General features: G+C 46.5%; 1 protein-coding gene across 1 annotated transcript; it reads left to right on the top strand.

Annotated features, from left to right (window-relative positions):
- The first annotated feature begins 18,298 nt into the window (after nt 1-18,298).
- Nucleotides 18,299-21,181, top strand: CALHM3 (calcium homeostasis modulator 3). The gene is made up of 3 exons (XM_009501562.2): nt 18,299-18,585; nt 19,515-19,770; nt 20,741-21,181. Exons 1-3 carry the CDS (start codon nt 18,299-18,301, stop codon nt 21,179-21,181), a joined length of 984 nt encoding a protein of 327 aa, XP_009499857.2.
- Nucleotides 21,182-23,860: the final 2,679 nt, after the last annotated feature.

Raw genomic sequence — 23,860 nt, 5'->3', positions numbered from 1 at the left:
TCTTTTGGTGCATGTCATGCAGGAGGCCAGGCTGAGGAATCATTACTGTCCTGCCCAGCCTTAGATTGCAATATGGGTGAGATGTGCACCATGTTTTTCCATCCTTTCTCATTCTCTCGGTAGCAGAAAGGGATGACCATGCCAGAGTGCTGCCATGGTAGTGCAGAACTCGAACCACTGCTCAGACACAAGCCTCTTAATGTTTGGTGCTGCCAGTGTATCAGGTCCTGCTCTGGCCCCATGATAAGTCCACCAGCTGCCTCCACAGGCAGGAAGCTCATGAGCAGAGGTGGGATAGAGATTAAGTGAGACTGAGTCACACCTTTATTTATGTCCTTTGTGAACATTGTCTTTCCAGTCAGCTCATTACAGTGAGCACACAAAGAATCACAGGACTGGAATGGCCCTCAGACGGCCAACTCCAGCTCCTCATCATACAATACCTTCCACCCTGCTGAACCTAATTGTCTGCAACCACCAACAAAAAAAAATCCCTGTTCTTTCTCAATTCCTTTTTCCTAATCTCTCTTTGTGCCTGTCCTTGAATTGTAAGAGGTCTCGAGTAAAGACTGTCACTTTTCTGGGAAGCGTCATGTTTTATGTGGCAGAAAGGTGTCAGCATAAGGCAAACTGTAACCGAGGAATCTTTACATTGTATAGAAGAGATTTTGAAAAAGGAAAGGTACCAGTTTTGGACTGGAGGCATAGGGGACATCCATATAATAGCACAGGGAACATTTCTGTGCAGACATCCATTGAATTACAGGCACTCACGTGTGCATCATGTATGCTGCTAACTATGCCTTCTGTGACAGCTCCCTGCATGGTAGACCCGCTCCCAGGACGATCAAGTGCTTTCTGCTTCCACCAAATCCACTCTGAGTTTTAGACACCAGGCACCAATTTAATCTTGGTACCATAGTATAAATATTAAACTATACCCCACACGGCTGATAAATTATGTGTTTAACCAGCTCCCTTTTCACCTTAGAGAACCGAGGTAAAGCATAGTCACAGCAGTGAAAGGGAGGAAGCCATATAGATCTGCCTTAGTAACATGTTCGGCTTCTGTGAGGGACGGGCTTTGCTTTGCCTGACACCACAGCCTGCGGTTAACACCACGGGGAAGAATGCAAAACAGCACCAAGGTTTTGTCGTGATCGTGTCTTCATTCACTTTATCAAAGAATCTTTGAATTTGCTCCTGACACTGGTTGGAGAAGGAGCATGAAGGAGGGGCTGCTTGCTGTCCTTGCCAACTTATGTCAGCTCTTCATGCAGAAAATGTTGAGCAGGGTGAGAAATATGCTCTGTGATCACAAGGGCCCTTGATAGACAAAACAGGATCACACTGATTCTGAGTTTTTGCCTTTTTTCCGTGCTGTAGCAACAGGGAGCATTGAAACAGCTTGCCAAAACTGCAGGGCTCTCATGCCAGTAAGTCAGGACATTCCTTGTTTCTTAGTATTAGTGATATCAATTGAATTGGCTAATTAGGGACATGAGGCAATTTCTTGGTACCAGTCCTCTCAGGCAGTGGGGGTCTGGTGGACAGAGCGTGCTGTGTGATAGAGCAGGGTGAGCTTGCACTGAATTATAATTCCTCTCCACCTTCTGTATTTGCATGTGGGCAGCTGACCACCAAATTGTAATTTGTGCTTAGAAGTCAATGGAGACAATGCAGTCAGTCCATGAACTTCATCTGAAATGAGCATCAGCTCCAGGAATGCTAATGTCACGATTATCATTATGAACAAACACAAGGAGAAAGGCGCTGCACAGCCACATCTGCTCATGGAACATCTACTGCCTTAAGTCACGACACCACCCATGAATTCTCTACCCGAAAGCTGGGTGAAAGGATGAGCTCCAGCTGTTTAGCTCAGACATATGTGAAAGAGGAGAGAAACGGGATGTGGAGGAGGATTTGTGAGACAGCTGGAAGGTAGCATCTACATGCCAAAAGAGCTCTCTTGAGAAGGAAGGCTGGACAAACTGCTATATTTGGTACACAGGGATGCTTTCAGACCGTGAAAGGGGCAAGATCAGGGGAGCACATTTGCATCTAAGGACTCTGGGTATTTTGCAAAGATCTCTAACCCTGAAGCACTAGGCAGCAATGAAGAAAATGTACCTAAAAATCCCCTTTGCAAAGCCTGTGTTTCTGCCTTCTAGGCACATCATCCCTCAAGGGCTTACACAAGAAACCAGGCAACAACAATCAAGGTATAATTATGAAGAATCAGAACAACAGGAGTACGCACGAAGCCTGAGCCACCTCTGCCAGGGCCTTGGGCAAACATGACAGAATTTACACCCTAAGAGGATGCTCAGAGTAGGTGGTGTGACCCAGAGAATGAGTGTCACAGAATAAAACACAGAGCACCTAGTAGATGCTGCCCAGGTCCTTTTGGCTTTGAAATTCATGGAGTCCAGCAGCCTGGACCACTCACTGGCACATATATGAGTGTGGGTGCTAAGAAATTGGATATATGATGGCTTGACCACCTTTTACACACATTGGAAATGTTAATCTCAACAATAATCCAAAGAAGTGAATGCTTTCCTCATTCTTCCAGGTTTCCTCCATGTCCAGATGGAGAAATTGAGGGAACAAGCTGATTTGGCATATGTGGCACTTAAAGCAGCAAAGGGGCTCAGGATGGGGATATGCCATACGTCCCTTCCAGACCAAGGTTTGATCCACTGGGCCCTGCTGCCTTCACACACACGTTAATTCAATTCTTTGCCTCATATATTGAAGTATCCGTAGAAGAAACCAGCTGTTGCTCGATTTGCTGTAATTAAATGCCTGGCATCAGAACTTCAACAGATGTGAAAGAAAAAGCCACACCTATCCATGAAATGTACAGATCTGAATGCTGCAGGGAGAAAAGATCATTTGGGAGATATTCACTGCACCTAACTGTTGGGCTGATCACCTAATTTATGTATTTTTAATTGCCTGAAATACAGTTGGCCAATGGCATTCTTGATGTGGCATGCATCGCCCCAAAAGAAAATGACCTGCAGCCACTACATCAGGAAGGTTTGCCCTCATTGCTGTCACCTCTGAAACTGATGTGGAGCTGGATGTAAGACTCAGTCGGCACAGAAGCAAATTCAACATTAAGAATTAAAATAGGACAGGATGACAAGAGTCTGCTCTCAGTCATAGGTGAAAAACTTCTTGCCTGTGGACTTCTGTGTCTAACAGGACAACAGATTTCACAACAGCAGCCAGCACAGTACGCAAAGATACTTCTAGAAGTATCAGCTTAAAGTGAAGAGGAGGAACAGATCTGTAGATATAAAGCCTCATCAACATTCATAGAATGCTTAGTCTCAGACAGCAGTCAATAAAAGGTCATCGTGACAGGTGATCACCTAATTTGGTGTCCTTCCCTGAAAAAACTAAATCCTAGATCACCTCTTTTGTAAGAAATGTATATACTTGTTTTCCACAAGTAGAATAGGAAAGAAGTGTCCGTCTTTCATGACACACTGGCTCTACAGTGTGCAGACTGGGGAAACATGTTTCGTACAGCCAGCTCGATGCTTCAGATTAATTCTGTTTATTTTCTGACCTTTACATTAGCAGTTCTCCCATTCATCAGCACAGGATCTGCATGAGAGCAGAAGCTGCTGTCTGACCTTCAAGGCAGAACTACAGTAGCACTTAGGTGACACTTCGGTCCCTCATGTGTACACAGACATCCATCCTGGAGGCTGCTGGAAAAATCATTCTCCTAGACTGATGCTCGTGCAGCCCAGCAGCTTCCTCTTCCTGATGGCATCAACCTACTAGACTTGCTGTTCTAAGATTTTCAGAGCCCCAGCTCTATCCTGCAGAACAGGGTTTACTTCTGTCTTTATTTAGCTCTGACTGCCAGCATTCATCAGCCTGTCATTGTGCCCTCTTTTCCTTTTCTGTAGAAGTTAGCCCTTGCTCACGTACACCCTCCATCCAGACCACTCATATACCATGGACCTCGGGCCTATTTCCAACCCTGCACCCCACACTATGCAATTCATACTCTCTTTCTTGCCTCACAAGCTCTGGCAAAGCCCATCCTAGCCCTACTTGGCTTTCATCCCCATCTGTTGTTCAAAGTCAACATTTTATTTCACTTTTGCCAAAAAGGGAAAACTTTCAGAAGAGGGAAAAAGGCAGAGAGACTACATGAACTTTTCTTAGGGTTTCTTATTCCTCCGGTTCTCCTACATTCCTCCCTGTCATGCTCTGCAGCTGCTAGGTTGAGATCTCTCACTTCCTAAATTTTCCATCAAGCTGCTTCATGGAAGGCAGCTCTTCCATGCTGCCCTTCCTGTTTAGTAGACACTCTCCATAAAAGCAAGCAAAGCCATTTCATTTATCTGCCTTAAAAATTAACAAACTCCTCTGCTGCAGTGTCCTGCAAGCGTTCCCCAACGGTCAGTGTGGCTGTGCAGAGACCACCGCTGACCACAACATCCAACATCCCAACAATATCTCACTCTGGTGCAATAGGGAGCACAATATTACACCCTATTCATGCCACCACAGCAACAATTTGGGGCTTATCCACAGCAGCATTTTCAGGAAGACGTGCTCCCCAGCTTGAAAGTGCTGTGCAACAGCAGAGATATACTCAAGAGAACTTAATGCAACAACTGACCTCACAGTTAAAAATACATGCATACTGCCCTCCTGTGAATTTGCTAACTTGAACTTCCAAAAGCCTTGCCCATGTAGTGTTTTTACCTGACTGGTGAAGGAGTCTTTTCCTCTCACAGGTTTTCCAGAACCAGATCCAACTGTAAACATGCCTTTATGTTATCACCTTTTGACTTTCCATTTCTTTCACTTGGTTGCTACATTCTCTTTAAAGCTGCTTGTGTGAAATACATACAAATCCGATAACTGCACTATATGAAAGGGCAAGAAAAAGAGCAAAAGTAAGAGAATCACTTCCTTTGGATAATCAGTTCCTTTGGGAAGTTCCATTTTAATGAACAAAGTCAGTCTGTTTATGTAACAGAGGTCACAGTAAGGGTCTGACCCCTGTACTGACAAGCAGAAGCTGGAGAGCGTTTACATTTTTTAGAAGCCATTTTGCAAAGTGCTACTTATGTATTCATTACAAACTATTCTCAAAGTCGATAACATGAAGACAATTATTAACAGGGGAGAATAAATTGGGTGGTTAGAAAATATTAATTTCTCCCAACCACACCAGTCACATTTATTGAGCTCTGGCATGCAAATATCAGTTATACTCTTGCAATACTTAGGTGAGGAGGGCTAAGTCCCTTCTAATTCAAGCCTATTGTGCTCCCCACACTGGGGAACTTGATGGGGCCTGCTGAGCCCCAAGTGTATGTTACAGCAACCCCAAGGCTGGTTCCTTCCACAGCAGAAAGCTTCAAGGGGCACATTTGTGCCATATCGCAGAGGTCCAGATCTCACGGCTAAGCTGGGGCTTACATGAAAGGCCAGTACTGAGCAGAGGATATTTCCAGGGGAATCAGCTCCTCCCTATTTAAAGGGTCCTTTGATCTACAAGAAAAATCTAACAGGAATTTATCACAGCTAATAGTCAAGCCTTTGATCTTCCCTTTGGAGTTTCACTGTCTGTCAGCCAGCCTGAACTCTACTTCCAGCAATACGAGTGAAAGATTCCTCCCTAGCACACTACAGTGAATTTACCAGCTCCATACATTGACCAGTCTTGCAGGGTTTTTTGTTCCCATTCACTTTACTTCTGGGTAATTTCTCCCTTAAAACATTTTCTTGGATAATGGGCCTTCCCTTCAGTCTCACTTTCACATCTCTGTCAAGATGGTGGATTTTTCTACTGAGGTGGCAGAACATAGAGTCTAAGGGATATTTGCCTTCCAAAGAAGATCCTACATTCTTTGCAGATCTAAATGGCTTTCTGTTAAAGCAGGGACAAATCAAGACAACAGATGCCAGTGCCAACCTCATATCCTATTTCCACATCCAAATATTTGCTTTTAATTAAATTTACTGCCCAAATTAACAATGGAGATGCCCAGATTTCTAATTGGGTCATTGCAAGCCAACTTTCTTCATGCTGAGAAGTCAGCATCCTCAGGGAATATTGGGAGAAAACAAACTTTTACTAAATGTGGTCAGTTAAGAGAAAGGGGAAGTGTGTTAAGCTCTGTTAGTCTGTATCTGTAAATGTGTTTGACATCCTCAATACCTATAAAGGTGGTTTAGATTATCAAAGCGAAGGCACCCAACAGCTTTTGTATACTAGTCAGTAGTCAACTGTCAAGGTATTAAACACGTCTTGACCCTACAGGTCACCTGTTGTTTTACATACAGGTGGAATTATTTTACGGTAGTGTTTCCCAACCATATTGCACATGAGGACTCGTGATGTTTTAACACCTCTTTGGCCCAGGTCCTTTTCTTCCTCAACACATTCCTCACTGGAAGGGCTGCTGACAGCTCCTGGCCCCACTGCCAGCGTGGTGATGGACCAACCTAATCCAATTCCTATCCAGACCCCTCAACCTTTCCCCATCCAGTTCCAGGACAGCAGTGCAGCTTCACAGCCTCCAGGGTTGACAAACTCCAAATAAACTTAAAGCAATAAAAAAAAAAGCCTGGTTTTTGATTTCCGTGTCTTCCACAGCCTGCAGAGCCCCCAGACAGCAAACAGTCCCCCAACACCACCATGCAGAATGACAAGAGCGGTACCAAACAGCCAGCCAACAAAGACTGTCCTCCCACATCAGACTCAACCTTAGAGTGGTTGTAGAAACAGGACGTGTCCAGTACTTGCCCTCCTGGCAAGGACCCATCCAAGTTGGCCAACCCCTGTGTAATTCCTGAGGCTGAACACCACCTTCAGAGGTCACCAGGCAGGCTGACCAGGCTGCTCATCAATTCCCTCCTGGCCCCTGTAGAGGAGTTCCAAGCAGATTGCACTGAAGTTGGCTGAATCTCAAAAAGATGACCTGGAAACAGCAGCAATAACCTTCTCTTCCCAGTCTACAGAGCCTTGCTGGAGGCACTGGATGTGCAGCCTGCTGGTAACATCTGAAGTCACCGTTCCTTCTCTTTGCTCTGTGACTCAAATGGTGGGAGACAGCCAGAAACTCAGAAATGTGAAGTGTAGTATCGCAAAACCCCATTGATTCTCAAAAAACAATTTGTAGTGCATTTGTGATGGGAAGCACTTCTCACCAGGAGAATATCAAGGACTGCTGAATTCAGCAAAACAGGTGCAACTATTTCTTTTTCCAAGTCCTGTCCCAGCAGTGAGGACTAACCCCACAGGCAAATATGAGCTTTAATTTTGGCTTGACAGCCAGGAACAGCTAGAACACATTTCAAAACTGTAATCTTGAAACGCACAACCTAACCAAGGAGGAAAAGAGGAGAACGCAAATCTCCGACAGGGCTTATTTGAATAATCTTGCTGACAGTTCTGTTATTTTCTCAAAATGTCCGGTCTGCACAACAGATCACAATACAAAATCAGATACTGGCACTGGGTTCTGATAAATGTGAACATAAGGACTAAATACTCCCTTCCCGTCTGAATAAATACTCCAATTCGAATTGCACCACCCATATTGTTCATGCTGTCACTAAAACCCTGCAGGCGGCATTAGAGCCTAGGAATTGAGCATCACCCATCATTACTCACTTCATGAACAGATACAGGTTTTCAGCTCTCATTTACTGACGAACATATTCCTGACATCATTTTCTCTTCTAAAAGCCTCTGTATGAGTTAAGCCTACTGGATTCAAAAGGAAGTTTTGCTTCTCTGCCTAATGACAAGATTTTCAATGTCTTCAAGACATTTAGAAAACAAATTCCCCTTTACTTTTAAAATTGCAAGTAAAGGAGAAGCTATGACACTGTTAGGCTAATTCTTGCAATGTTTAAATGACTGTCTATTAAAAACTTGCAACTCCTTTCCAGTTTGAATTTGCTGAGTAGCAAGTTCCACGCTGGTGGAGCTCGTTAGATATTTTTCTGTTCGATCCAGCAGGCAAAGCAGAAACTTATGAATTGCAGATCCATCATTCAACCTTCTTTTCCACAAATCGAACAGGTCAAGGCCCTAGTTATGGCCTTACTAGTATTTAAGGCCAATTGCCAAGGCAGGGACTTTGCTTTATATAATTCTTACAGTTTTTGTTTTTACCCTCTCCATCTTTGTAGTAGTCAAAACCATTTAGAGTAGAATCTAGCCTCATTTTGGGCAGGAATTCAAGCAAGAGCTGGGTTTGCAATGCTTCTGTCCACTTCCAGAGTGCACATCTAGCTAAAAGAGGGCATGGGCAATAAAACAATTATTATGCCAGATGCAGAGATTGATAATTTGATAATGTGAAATAACCAAAATACAATCCCTGCCTTGCACTTATATGGCTTCATTGTTCTGCTCCGCTGCTCAGGTCAGAAAGCCGCAGCTGGAAGCCAGCAAACATCTGAGTGAAGTCAGCTCTGGGCGCTGCTTGTAACGAGCAGCAGCGAAGCTGGTTTGTGGTTTTGTGGCCACTGTTTGCTGGCTTGGTTCCCCCCAAAATCAGGTTCAATCACACAAAGATGATTTACTCATAACGAGCAAGGGTGGTTCTTGGCAACAAATGTGGGGAGGCCAGATAAAAAGAGGAGGGCTGGGAAAGTGCAGGTGAATACCAGAAGCAGTGCAGAGGCACCAAGCAGGCTGAGCTGGAGGTGCTGCTTCATGGCTGGGAAATCAGTTGCAAGAAACCTGCTCAGCCATTAACTGTTGAGGGACCCTGGGTGTGACAAGGAGGGGAGGGATCAGTTCTCCCAACCCTCCTCACTCACCTACACTGTCACTCCCTCGTTTCTGACATGGACCTCAAATATTTTCTGTAGCGCCCCTCAGAGTCACTACAGCATGGTATTTTCCAGAGATGGACTGCCATCAGCTAAAGAAAAAAGAAAATCTAATGAGGTTTAAAGACAAGAAATGGCTGAAAGGCACATGTTCCCATTACAGAGGAGGGAGGGGAAGAGGCAGGGGGGAATAGGGGGTCAGCCTATAAAAGGTCTGGATGAAGGGACAGGAATTAATTTACAAGAGTACATTTAATGCTGCATATGGTACCCAAGTCAAGACACCAAGTTCCCCAGGAGGTTTAACATAGAATAGTTCAGGGGCATTCAGCGCTCTTGGAAAAGACTCATACCCAAAGCACTGTTAACGTAGATAAAACCTGAAGGAGCAGAGGGGCAGCTGTTTCAACGCCACAGGATCCTATCATCCCACATGATGTGATTCTAGCTATTTGCTTCAGAAAGGCAGGAGTGGTTAGATGGAGATGGGATGTTACCAAAGGCATAGGGAGAAGATTATTATCTTCCACAGGACATGAGGCACAGCAGGTAATTACTGCCTGTGAGACCACAAGGATTTAGCCTGGGATAGGGAATACTGAAAATTGCAAAGTGCCTTAAAAGACCATTTCTGTTGATTCCATGTTTGTTGGTATTCAGTAAAGTTATAAATTGCAATCCATAATCATGTCTTCCAAAGGTATTTTGTGCTCTGCACTGAGGACCAGGACTGAGGGCAGAGTTTGTTTTGTGAAGAGCCATCTGTCTCCGATCATGGTATGTTTTTGTCCTTATTCTACAAGAGCTTCTTGAGGGGCTGGGATGGTTGGTTGGTTTTACCATATAGTTTCTATAACATCACCTGCTGCTTTGGATGGAGTTTATTGCTTTCTTGATTGCGTCTTCTAAAAACATGCACAAATTGCTCCTTGTTATTATGTACCTGGGTACAGTGATCAGGAACATGCCGGAGACCTGCAATGCAGCAGTAAACTCACAGCAACCTGCGGCCACCTCTTCCTCCCATCTTCCCTGTGATAAGGTGTTAGAGCTCAAGCTCTGAAGCTTTTAAGCTCAGAGACAAGCTCCAAAGTCAGAACGTGGAAGAGAGAAGAAATTAGAGTTGGGCAGAGAAAGGAAAACTGTACCTTCAAGTCTGAACATCTTAAGATTCCTAGGATTAGTTGGTTTTCCATCTACCATAACCAAGCATAGATTAAATCTGCCACAGGGATCATTCACAAGTCGCTTGTCATCACAGAGAATTTCTGCTGCTGGTGAAAGGAAGAGACTCCCTTGAGAAGTTTAAGACAGGCTGGTATTTTCCTGGGGAAAAGATAGAACTGCCACAATCACATAATCACATTTGTGTTCACAGCATTCTGGAGACACCCAGCACTATATAAATATACACAGAGAAGATGATTAACGATGTGAGAAGGTGCATTATATACACAGATAAAGTCAGGAGCTAGCTGACAAGACAACCTTGTGAAACGGGACTCTAATTTTGCTGGAAGATGAATTGCAGCTACCGTGAAGCACCAGTTTTAAAAGCTTCAGGGATGTGTGTTTTAGCTCAGGTGGCCCCAGCATCAGCAGGTGAATGAAGCAGTATGAAACCCTGTAGAGAAACGCATGGCCAGGCAGCTGTGTGTGTATGTATACACATATGCTGGGTAGCAAGCTCTCACAACTTTCATAATATTGAAGATGTTACCTGATCCCCAGATACTTGGAAAAGCTCCTTCTTTGCAGCAGATAAGGAGAAGAGCTAGGAGAGAAAATTTTTATATTTGCCTGGATGATTAAGACGTCTTCTTGACAGTTTCTAAGAAATCCTGTTGCTGCTACTCCTTAACGAACCGCCTAAAAAGAAAGCTGTTCTCCAGCTGAGCTACTCTGAAACAGAGGAGTCCATAAGACAAAATAGATTTTTGTCTGGAAGAAAAGGCTTTTAGAAAAGCAGCAGCAGCTAGGGGTAGGGAGATGTCAGAGCTGCTCAGCCCTTCCTGCACGGGCTCCATCCCGGGTGACAGTGGCTGCAGCTGCCGCCCGTGCAGGGCCGTGTCTGCTCAGATGAGGAGCAGCTGAGGCTTCATCCCTGTGACTGCACTGCCAAGGGCTGGGGTGGTTGGCAAAGGGGGCTGTCAAAGGATGCGACTAAAGGTTTCTGATGAGGAAGAGCTGCTGGGTTTTTTTTTTCTCTGCAGAGAATTGCTACAATGAACTGAGTTTTCTGTCTGTGATTCACTCTGAGGCAAGTTTAGAGTCAGCACTGGTGCCTGAAGGAAACCTGAGACAAACCCAAACCCCGACCAGATTAAATACTGCTGCATGTGATGGTTTACACCCTGGCAAAGCAGGCGTCATGCCTTGCTGCATGCACATCCTTCTTTCACAGAGGCAGGGTTTTTTAATCATCACTGTATATGAGAGTAAATAACTACACAAGGCTGGAAGAATAAATCTCCCACCTCACAGCACCAAGGAATGTGGAGACAAGACAAATTTTAACCCCTGCAGGGGGAGATTCTGTTTGCTTATAGCAAGAAAATGTCTGTAGCATTTTGGTTATAATGTCTTGATACATACCTCTCTTTTCTTGGGAAACTGCTTCATGGTTTACAGCACAGAGGAGCAGACCCTAACCACCACCCAGCCCTGCCAGTGGGATTGCTTCGCAGTCGGTTACCAGTCTAACCTCTGCAGCTTATTTGCAGTGCCTAAGAAAGAGTTAACATTGCTCTACCAAAATTTTAACCCAGAAAATGCCTGATGTCTCTTGAAACTTAATAAAGATTTGTAGTTGGAATACATACATGAGATGAGCCCAAGAGTCCTGACTGACACCCACGCTTGTGCTTCCACCTCCAGCGCTACATTGATGCTGCAGAAGTTCTGACAACTGTATCACTGAGCAAGGCTGGCAGGGCTGATCTGCCCGGCACTACTTCCAGGGATGCTCAGCACTCCTGAAAAATCTCCCTCTTGCCTCTGAGTATGATAGGACAGACTGACGGATGGACTGACGGACGGACAGCCCTTCCAGCCTGCAGCAGTGCCGGGAGAAACGGCTGCGAGCAGGCAGAGCCGCAGCACCGCTCCGTGGTGACGGGTCCCTCTGCAAGTTAAGCACAAGGACACGAGCTTGCTCTGTTTAAATGCACTATTTAACACCGGCGCATATCTTTGTGTTCCACCACGAAAAGGTGTTCCCACACCGTTTAGAGGCTTTGCTCTACTCCCTTCCCTCCCCCCAGCTCTAGTCCGTCTGGGTGTAAACAGCCCTAGCTCCCCATTTTTAAAGCACCTGCTCTACTGCACCAGAGTGCACAACAGTAACGCTGGGATGCTTCTTCGTAACCCTGTGCCTGACTCAAAAACACAGTTTTGCTTAAGGCTTCAAGTAAAAAGAAAAAAAATATTTTGAGGAAAAAAATTATGAAATCTCCTAATAAATTTCTCTCTCAATCTTTACAAACTTCTTCCATTTCTGTCATGTAAATTAGAGAAATATAGGATCACTCTTTTCAAAAGATCTGTGACGTTAATCAGTTTGTCTCTAGGGTACTCATACATCATTGTTTGCACACCCCAGAAGTGCTAAATTCAACCACGGTCACAGTCAGTGCAGGTAGATTCATGTTATAACAACATATCTGTAGCCACAGGAGTATTGTAAGAAATCTGTATTATGGATTACATCTTGAAAATTGAAGAGTCCTTATCTAGTACGCCAAACGGTTACTGCCTGAATCACCGGTAAGAGTCAACAGAAAGTTGACTTCATATGTGACATGTGTTCTTTACTGTCAATGTGAAACAGCATGTAACAAGATATGGAAAAATAATTAGGAGGTTATTTTATAAAGCCATATTCCCTATAGTTATATCAAAGAAGATTTTGTTATCTTACAGTCGTTTCAACATAACAGCTAGAAGAGTGACAGTAAACCAATATGCATGTGGGATTTGAGCACTAGCAGCCACCAGTACTAGCTAGCTGAGTACTCTAGCACCTACTAACCAAGAGCATCTCTAGACAGTGGCAATAAATAGATGGCAGGCTCAGCTTTTCACTGTGACTTACGTGAGGGTCATTCATGAATTAACAACACAGTACAGACAGAACTTCTGGCTTAAAAGCCATGAATCCAGCTATCAAAGATTTGGTCTACTTCCTAGAGTAGTCACACAAGACGAGGCTGCAGAGGCCCAGAATTACGGCACTGAGATACATTTATTCACCCAACCTCCATTTCTTTCTAAACACCTAAACAGTTTCTATGGTATCTCTGCAAACAGAAGACAAACTAATCTCTCAAGAAAAGTTTGTTATCAGTGGTTTTCAGCCTGTAAACTGTGGACTCCCCAGGGCTGGAACTTAATTTTAAGAGTCTAAGAAAAATAATGAGAAAAAGCTAGCTAAATGTCAGCAGCCTTAAATCTGCTATCTGGGGCCTACACCTCTGTTGGAAGATATGCAAGTATTAGCAAATCAGAAAAAGTCTGAAAACGCCTGAGCAGGGATATTAAGAGATCAGCCTGATTCCCTAATTCTTCAATTATTTCCTAATTCACTCTCAAGATGAGAAGAGACTCCATCTCATATAATCTCACTGCAGCATCAGCTCTAAGCCAAGCAGATAAAGGGCCTTGCAAAAAGCGCTCTCAGTCAAAGATGGTGTGAATTAGGTCAAGGTTGGGATAATGCAGAGATCAGGAAACAGGACTTCCACATAAGCCAAAAAGCTAAGTGCTAATGGTCAGGAGAGCAATATATAAATGAGCTCTTAAGAGCAACACAAAACTAAACGATATATTTTCTCACTAGCAGTCAGCTGTGTGTTGGTGCTTTAATGAAGTTACAAGGCAGAACACAGGAGTATCTAATCTCCAGAGAACATTATTAGTGAAGACAAACTACATTTCACAATGCTGCCATTATTTTTGCTAGCATCTCATTAATCATTTAACGGTCATTACTCATTATTTGCTTAGCCTGGGCAGAGTACTCAGCTATGCAAAAATACTCAGATTCAGGTGGTCCCTGCCCCAGAGAGCCAACAGTGCTTTAATTTGTCTCTGCTGCCAGGGAGCATCAGGAGTTTGCATGGTGTATGGAGGGAGGAAATACTACCTATATCCTTCTTCATGGGCAGTTGAAATGAAAGGTGACTTGTGTTGTGATAAATAGAAGATGCTGAAAGATTTCCAGGCAGTAAGGGGTAAAATCCTCTGCCAGCTTTACAAAGAAGGAAGGCAATGATGCTGCTCCATTGTCCTCAGGTACCAGTGGGAGACTGGTCCCCAACTGAAAATAAAGCTCAGTTGCAACCTGCTGGTCAAGTACAGATGAGGTCTCAGGGGTGTCTACCTGTGTGCCCAAGGGTTAGCAACAGGCCCATCTGGGTTGCAGAGAAACACAATATTGGTCTGCAGGCGCTCTTGCTGGTAAAGGTGATTTATGGTGTTAGTGGCCTTCACTTAAACACAAGGTTATACATTTCCTCTAAGCCTTGAAAAAGCATTAACCCTTGTCCTCTAAATAAATATGGCCAGGTGGAAGAGGTTTTCCAATTCACCAGCTAAGAGGTGCCCAAAACAGAGACTGGACCACAGTCCTCCCATGGTGACCTGGGAGAATGTAGCTGCTCTCATGCCACAGGGACGCCGTGTTTTACCAGTGATTTACTCATCCTCCCAGCACTTGGTGTGGGGGTCCATGTGGATCCACACTTAACCCTGTAAAGGGAAACTGAGGTGAGGAACACACATTGGTTGGTACCTGCTCCTTGTGGCCATACAGTGCTCACTTTAACCAAATGCTGCGTGGAGGTGGCATCCCTGTGTGGCAATTAATAAGCCGAGAAATTAGGAAGAAAGAGGCATTCAGAGCTAAACTAATTCCATAGCCATCTCCTGCAGTCTGGGAGTGTGCTGGGCCAGTTCTGTGTTCCTGGTTGATCCCAGGGTAACTCTATGGTCAGCAACAGAGGCACAAATAGGAGCGGGACGATAACTCAGCCTCCTGTGGTGCTGGTGGGGGGACCCGACCTGCAGCACCCACTCAGAGTGGGACAGTCACCACCGTGCCCTCAAGGCAGGTGTCAGAGTTGCTGTGCCTTTGCAGATCAATTGCACAACCTCACAGTTTTAACACGGGAAAAGAAGTCCCCTTTTTTTGTGCCTTTACATCATCTTAGGAGCAGCTGACCAACCCATGTGACAGTTTTCTAAAAATATTTTGCTTGAGGCAGATGTTGAGATCAGAAAAAAATCAGTCTGGGTAATTTGTCAAATATCTCCTAATGAGGTAACCCATCATCTCCCATGCCATAGGCCAGGAGTGCTCCTGCCAGAGCCCTGCGGGCCCTTCCCCACTACCAGGACAAGCGCTCAAGTTAATGGCCTATTTCCAGCAGAACAAGCTTTGGGACAGGTGAAATGTCTGCTCCTGGACACCAGTTTCCCTGGGGTAAAGGGGTTCCAGTCCCAGCACAGAAAAGGGAGACCAAAGTGTGACAAAGAAACTCATATTCCCAGCAGCTCACTCATTGCTGAGGTTTGGGGGGGCCAGGGAGCAAGCAGGGTTACTGGCACAGCCACAGTGCTCCTGCCGCCGTCCTCTAGGGACCAACCCAACAGTGAGTGTGGATCTGGTGGCACAGGCTGAGGGCGCAGCCCCCGACACACTGGACCTGCACTGCTGGCTCTCTGCTCCCCACCTAGATATGTGTATAAGGGCTTGCTCTGGATATGCACGGACCCTGAAGGCATGCAAGCTGCATGCACAGCATCAGTGCCGCTACAGCATCGCAGGCTCATGCACAAAACTGACCATACTGTTCTGCTGAATTTGTCCTATTTTAAATGAGCAACTAGAATTTTGATGATGAAATCATCCTTTTCCCCAAAGCAAGACGGACTGATGGCTGTGCTGCACCAAAAAGGCTCTCATCTATAGGGTGAGGGTTTCCCACACCCGTACCCACCCCCCTCTCCATCATCCAAGGCAAAAAGCCTATGGCTAATATTTTACTCCCATTAAGGAACAGGGAAGGGTCTTCCCCTCCCCCTCCCCATGTTCTGTAGTGCTGCAGCAAAAGCAAAGGGTTGTCCCACATGGACATCAAAAAGAGGCACTGAGGAACAACAGCTTCCAGAGTGGTTTTGGAGATTTGCTGCCAAGGAGCAGCTGCCTTCCTCTGAGGATGGTGCCCCTGCCCAACAGCCCCAGAGAGCCACAGGCAGCCTTGCAGCAGGCTTAGAAGGGTGACTTCACTGCTGGGGACATGGGGCAGGTCCTTGCTGCAAGAGAGGAGATAGATTATTTTAATCCTTGTTTCCTCTTTGTTTCACCCTAAGAACTGAGTAACCAAATGTGCCTGGTTTTGAGAATTATTTTGAACATTTGCCCACGTTGAACAATTTACTTACCTCAAAGGTCCTTTCTCTCTCTCTCCAGGAAGGTCCTGATGTCTTTTGCCACAAATGAAGGAATATTCCCTTTCTTCTATGATTCAACAACTCTGTGTCTCAGTTCTGAGTTACTGGGGAGATCCCAGGTCACATCAGAGCACAGTAATTACCCTGAGGCATCCTTTACAGATCTCAAACATCCAGGCCAGGCAATTGCATCTGGGAGAAGTAAAATTCCCTTGTAGCTTGTGCTGTCCAGAGGATGCTTCCTACTCTTTTTACATCTTATTTTCCTGAGCTGTGAGGAACTATTTAGCCTTTACTATGTTTTTGCCCAGGAGATCTGGAAAGGCAGAATGATTTCTCTAAAGTAATTGTCCTACAGAGAGTGCACAACACTTTCTGACTCAGCACATAAATGCAAGCCATTACATGAGAAACGCAACGAGCATTAGAGCAGTTGTGAACCGAGATGGGCTAAAACTCACCTGTGGAGTTCAGCCAGGGGTGCTGATGCCCTATAACAGCAAAATGGAGGGGTCCTGATGTCTTATAATGGCAAAATGGAAACATTAGCTGATTAGCCGCAGGTTTTTATTGCTGATGGATGAACATTAACAGTCATTTCCACTTGCAGGTAAAGGACAACACAAATACTACAGTTGGTGCAACTGTATTTCATTAACGTAATTGTGCGAGTTGCCGTTTAGATCGGAGGAGATGGCACTGCAGCCCTGCGAGCCAGCATGTGCCACACACCCACTGTAGGTGCCTATGAGCAACTACAGGTAACCCTCCCCACTGCTCCCTTTCAGTGCAATCCCACCAAGGCAACCAGCCCTGCAATGGAAGCTGGCGTGGGCAGAAACCTCAGTGCTGGCAGCAAGTGTACTTTGGTATAGATGGTTCCTCTCTTTTTTAAGAAAATAGATAAATGTAACACCCTTTTTTATTTCCACTTTCCTGAATGCATGTGGAAACTTGAGCTGAGAAGAAATCTGAAAATGTTTTCAGGTGAAAGCTGGGGAGAGGAAAATGATGTTGAATACATCAGAAAAAAACTGAGCTCCCTTGTGTGGCAATGGGCTGTATTTATCTGTAAATTAAAATTCTGAGAGGAAAAGAGGAGTTGCCTCCAGGATATTTAAAATGGACAGAAGAGGATAATCCAGCCCCACGGGATAAATGAGCCAGCTGCTCTGATTGCACCGTGCCCTCTGAAGGGGAGCAAGAAGGAGCCCCAGTACAAGGGACTTGGACACGGATGTAGGCATGATACAAATGTCACAGTACACATATGATGTGTAGCTGAGAGCAGCCTTTGCCCCGAAGTGCCATTCCAGGCTTTGAAAGTTATTGATTCTCACAGCCTCCTGACTGAAGGGTTGGTCCCTTCAGCCCATTTTCATAGGGAAATCTGAACTCGTGATGATGTGGCATGCTTGGAGCTAGGCGTGTGCACTCTACCTCCCCCCTGCCCTGCACAGGGCTGGGGACCTGCTTCACCAAAAAGAAATGGGGTGGCAGCAGTAATGCAGATGAGCTCATTTGTCTTGCCTGGTTTCTCCTGCCAAAGAATCACCCAACAGCCCTCAATCAGTGGAGAGGGCAGCTCACAGGCATCCACCGATAGCTCTCCATTGAGAGTTAGCATCTCCAGGAGGGACTCAGCACTACCAGACACTGTCACCAGTTGGTACGTGGGACAGCCCTGAAAATGAAAAACAGGGCAGAAAAAACAGCTGCTGGAGCCTGTATCCTTCTGCTCACCTAGAAAAGCTACCAACTGCCCCGGAAGATACGCACTGGGTGAGAGACAGACCTGTGAAAGCCGTGTACCAGTGGGGAAGCTCCAGCACAGGGTTTACCCCCTGCCACAGCAGCTCTCTTCCATCCCCATCTTCCTGCTCTGACTGACCGCAGGCTGAGCTTCATCCCCCACCCCACAGCAACAGAAGCAGGGAAGAAAGGAGACACGCTGTGCCAGGCAGCCCAGGAATTTCCCAGGAGGAGCACCCCTGGCCAAAAGAACACGATGGATCGTTTCCGGATGATTTTCCTGTACTTCCAGTCCAACTCAGAGTCTGTCATGAATGGGATCTGTGGGCTGTTGGCCCTGGCTAGTGTAAAGATGTATACCTGCTTTGACTTCAGCTGCCCCTGTCTGCCCCAGTACAACATGGCATATGGCTTGGGGATCATGTTCGTACCCCCAGTCGCCCTCTTCCTCTGCGGCCTTATCCTCAACAGACAGTCCCTGGTGATGCTGGAAGAGTGGAGGCGACCACAGGGGCGCAGAAAGAAGGACCTAGCTGTCATCAGGTGGGGTTTGCACCAGGAGTAGCGTCCCTTCTTTCACCTCCTGCTTAGCTCTCTCATCTCCCTATCTTTGATCCTCCAGGTAATTAATTTTCTTCTAAGCTCAGTTCCCGAGACCCTTCCCCATGAGCCTGGAGGGGCAGGGGCATGGTAAATGCCAGACTTCTGCCAACAGCAGAAATGAAAGCAGAGCCTCATCCCATCCCAGCAAAAGAGGGCAGGAGTGCCTCAACACCAACAGCTGGATTTATGCTGCCGCCCTGGGAAACTGCATTGCTGCCTGCCCTGTCGTGCACATGCACGGTTTCTCCTGGAGTTTACATGTGCCAAAAGATGAGGCATTTCCACTTAAATGTGCAGGAAGGGTGCCATTTCCATCATGGTCATTTTTAATGATAGCCTTGTGGTTTCCCTCCCCTTCAGCTGAGTTTTTACTGACTTACACTGGTGGAAGGGAGAGGAGAATCACATTCAGTCTGTTACAGACAAAGTTTTACCCGGTGCACAGGCCGGTATGCAGTGGGGCAAGAAAGGCTGCAGAGCAAATTATTTCCAAGTAGAAACTGAGCTGATAAGAAAAGAAAGAGTGAATGAAGAAGACGAGGGAGAGCTGACAAGGATTTGTGCATGGGAGACATAAGTACACAGACGAGGCAAGCACAAGATGAGGGAGGGCCGTGCCCTGCGTTGAATGCAGGCAGCAGGCAGAGCGCTGCCACGCACTGGCACAGATTTCACTAGGAGGCAGCACAAACAAAGAGATCCCAGAGCAGAACAGGCATTAGCTGCAGCAATGCTGGGGACAGTCCTGGGAGTCAGATCCCTGGCTCCGGGAGGGCTGTTTGGCATAGGGCAGCCTGAATCCATCAAGGCTCTGAATGAGGAGAAAGCTCTCAGCATTTACCCACCCACTTCTCTGTCTCCTGCCCCAGGTACATGTGTTCCTCCATCATGCAGCGAGCCATGGTTGCCCCTGTCATCTGGATCATAGTCACCCTCCTGGATGGCAAATGCCTGATCTGCGCTTTCAGCAGCTCTGTGGATCCTGAGAAGTTTGTGGGCTTCGCCAACACCAGCCCGGTGCAGGTGCAGCAGCTGCTGGCCAAGGTGCCCTGCAAGGACGACGAGCTCATGAGGAACAACACATCCCGCAAGGCAGTGTCTAGGTATCTGCGCTGCTGGTCCCAGGTAGGTCACTGCCAGCAAAGGGCCCATGTCAGTGAGGTGCCTGGGGAATGTGTCATCTGCTCCTGCTCTTCCTTGATTTGTCATAGCTTCACCGTGGTCAGGCTGGGAGCAAGACTGCTCTTTGCTTCTTTATGCCCCCAAATGTTGCCACCCTCAGTGATAATCTCCAGAGTCACTCTGGTAGGGAAAAGGAAAGAAATAAAGTATGGTTTAATTAACAGAACTTTGTTTCAAGAAGAACCAGCAACTTCTAAACCCAGATAATATAAAGCAGGTTGCAAGGAATATAGGTGTCTCCTAAGGCCCTATCCATGTCAGAAGACCTTTCTAACTGCTAACCTCACAGATAGGACCCACTGTTTTAAGGACAGTGCAAGCTGAGACAGACGAAAGCAGCTTGCACAGGAATGATAGGAGAACAGGAAAGGATGGGGAGTGGAGCCCTGACCAGCCCCTGCTCGTGGTACAGGAGTGCTAGGTCAGGGATGAGGACCAGTGGGAGGGCATTGAGAACAAGCCCTTCCTTCTTACCAAAGGGAGCTGCATGTATGTAGTCTGGGCTGTTTTCACCCTGCTGCTGGGACTCCTGGGCCCTGGACCCAGTGTAGGTGGCAAATGAAGATCTCATCGGAGATAAGTGAGCACCAAAGAAGATCACTGAAGTCTCCCTCCCCCAAGGCACTCCATGCTCAAACCAAATGCCTGGCTGCTCCAGGCTGCCTTTGCAAACAGTTATCCTACTGAACTACTGATGCACAGATAAATGTCCTATATTCACTGGGGGAAGATTACACTGACCCTCTGAGTGCAGTTTGGGGACCTCAGGGACAGATCAAGGACAGGATTCCAGACATGCCACGTCTCCCCTCCAGCCCCACAAATTCCCTGTCTTGGTGATACAGGCAAACAGCTCGTGCCTGTCCTTGTGCCTGTCTTGCTCCTGTTCCACTGCTTATTTCTTATCACCCAGGCACTCGGCTGGAGCATTTTGTTGATCCTTATCATGGCAGCTTTCCTCACCCGCTGGCTCAGACCTTGCTTCAATCAGGCCACCCTCCTGCAAGCACGTCACTGGAGCAACTACATTGACATTGAGCAAAAGATTTTTGAGGAAACCTGCTGTGAGCACAGCCGGCTCTTTGCTCACACGTGCATTCTCCACTTCTTTGAAAGCATGCGGCAAGAGATGAAACTGCACAGCTTCAGCTTGCCTAGGGAGGGAGAGGGAGATCTTCTCCGGGGCATTACAGATCAGGACCAGATGAACAAACTTCTGAAAATGTGGTACTATGAGAAACCTCCCCTGGATATCAGCCAGGCAACCCAGAGGCACCCCCTGGGGCAAGAGAGATCCCTTCTGCCCTGGGCAGACAGCCCTGGTACCAAATTCCCCCAGCACACCAATGTGTAAAGGGGGCTTGTCCTGCAGACACTGAAGGCACACTGCCATGCTTCTGCACAAAGCAAGGACCAGAAGGTAGATGACAGTGGTGCTCACATCTTCCTCCAAAACCCTGACTCCAAAGGCTCCGCTCCAGGGCGTGCCTAGCAAAACCTCCAAAGTAAACTAGCTCTGATGATCCAAAGGTGTCAGACTCGGTCACTGTTAATGACATTTCTCAACCAAGGGCTCTGCATAGCACTTTTTTCATATTAAAGAGTTTGCAGCTCCTTACAGCTGCGATAAAACCCTTCTGGCTCAAGGAAGGATTTAACCAAGGCAGCAACATCTGACTGCATATGCAAACCGACAGGAGCAGAAACTTCAGAGGTGTGAGAAGCTCCTGCCCATTTCAGTGAAACCTGGTTCAGAGAGTTAGCAGTGCTGACACTGAAATTATTTAATTGGCAACTGTTTTAGTACCACACCAACATGTTTACTCAAAAAGGCAAAACCACCTCCTACATCTTCCCATCTGCTGAGAGCTCTGGCTGTCCCCAGCCCAGCTGCCAAACTGTTCAGCCTCCCTCTAACAGCCTATCAATACTTCCATGGATTTCAAAACAAAATATGGCAACACACTGAAATTCATGGAGCAACATAAATTGAATTGATGATAACCCTGGATTGGGTTGGATTTGCAGAAGGAAAAGGAGATGGAGGTTCGCTTAACATGTCCAGAGCCATGGCACCATTCTGGGGTTCATGTGGCTGCTCTAAGCACTGGCATTGGGCCATGGAAAAGATGTGCTGATTCTGCCTGAGAAGTCTGAACACTGATTTCAAACACTCCCCTTCTAGATTTTAATACAAACTAATCTATCCAGAGGATCATCCTTGCATCACCTTGTTGGGCATTTCCATCCTTAGTTTCAAAACTGTTTGAATGTAACCTTACATCTGAGCTTTTAATGCTAATTACTTTCTTACTTGCCTTTTTTCAGCCCCTGTTGTAGATGATGCCAACCATGGTGCCAGTTTGACTGATATTTCTGTCTAGCATTGCTGCTTGGATGCATTTAACCCTTTACTGCAAACTAATCCAGTACAGACCCATATAATCCTCCAGACCAAGGTTCACACTGATGCCTACTTTGCCCCTTGAAGTGAAGGGTGCAAGGTGGAGGGGCTGTGAGTGAAGGGATAAAGAAGAAACGCCTCCTTGGCCATGGCTAGATAAGTGGGGCAAGCGGGGCCTCCAGGGGGAAAGAAGAGGGTGAAAAGGGCAAAGAAACCTGCCACCACCTTGTGACTAAATCCAAAATGAGGAATCAAATCGAAAACACATATTAATCCCCCAAATTAACTTGTTGAGATTCTGGTAAGTAGGTCACTTCCTCCCCAGGATGTTTATGTGCACGGGCTCAGGGAGGGAGGAGATGCTTGGCAAAACACAGGGAGGCCAAATAACTCCCTGGGCCACCTGTGGGCAGCTGCACCCCTCTGCCAGCCAAGGCCCAGCCAGGAGCTGCAGGATGCAGAGGGATGGGCTGCAGATCTTTTCTCATTTGTATAGCAAAATCAGCTCTGGCTGAATACCGGAGCTCACCCGGACATGCTCAGAGAGGGCACAAAGCCAGCTGTTGGCCCATGCTGGTTGGGAATAACACATTAGTCTTCCCACCAGGAGCTCTTTAGGTCCAGGGAGCTTCTGAGCTCTCTTTTGAAATCAGCATTGCACTTTGAATTTCATCTCTGGTTTACTTGTATCAGGCACAACATCACAAATCTCAGGCTGAGACTCAGTTCGGACTCAGCACTCCACGCTAGTCAAATTGGCTATTTTCCTAACCAGCTCAGAGCAGAGGTCTGCAGCTCGCCTTTGCATGCTGTTTTCCATGTTCTCAGATTTTAACTCATCCCAGAGTGACCACAAAATACGAAATGCAAAAAAAAGGGGAAGAGGAACAGCTTTGTTATCTGTATCAGGAGGGAGAAAACAAGGATTTAAGGGCACTACCATAGACTTTTGCAGTTCTACAAAGGCTTACACCCAGCTGGGAGGGTCAGTGTGGTCATGGGGTAGCTCCAGTTGGACAGGGCCATGGGGGTTCATCCCTCCCAGCCTCCTTGAGTCCCATGCTGTGTTTCCCTTTGAAGCCAGAGAATTCTTCTCCATTGTGGAAGATGGTATCTGGCACTCTGTCATAGTTTAGCCTCAGTCAGCAACCAAGCACCACGCAGCCTCTAGCTCACTCCCCCCTGGTGGGACAGGGGAGAGAACTGGAAGAGTAAAAGCGAGGAAACTCATGGGTTGAGATAAATACAGTTTAACAGGTAAAGCAAAAGCCACGCACACAAGCAAAGCAAACAAGGAATTCATTCACTACTTCCCATGGGCAGGCAGGTGTTCAGCCATCCCCAGGAAAGCAGGGCTCCATCACGCGTAACGGTTTATTGGGAAAACAAACGCCATCACTCCAAATCACACACCCTTCTTTCTTCTTCCCCCAGCTTTATATACTGAGCATGACGTCATATGGTATGGAATATCCCCTTGGTCGGTTGGGGTCAGCTGTCCCGCTGTGTCCCCCCCTAGTTTCTTGTGCACCCGGCAGAGCATGGGGAGCTGAAAGAGTCCTTGACCAGTGTAAGCGCTACTTAGCAACAACTAGAACATGCCCGTATTATCACCACTGTTTTCAGCAC

Source organism: Phalacrocorax carbo, chromosome 12 (genome assembly GCF_963921805.1).
Source record: "Phalacrocorax carbo chromosome 12, bPhaCar2.1, whole genome shotgun sequence".
Classification (NCBI taxonomy): Eukaryota; Metazoa; Chordata; class Aves; order Suliformes; family Phalacrocoracidae; genus Phalacrocorax; species Phalacrocorax carbo.
Note: the sequence above shows the minus strand (reverse complement) of the source record. Positions and strands in the feature narration are given on the sequence as shown.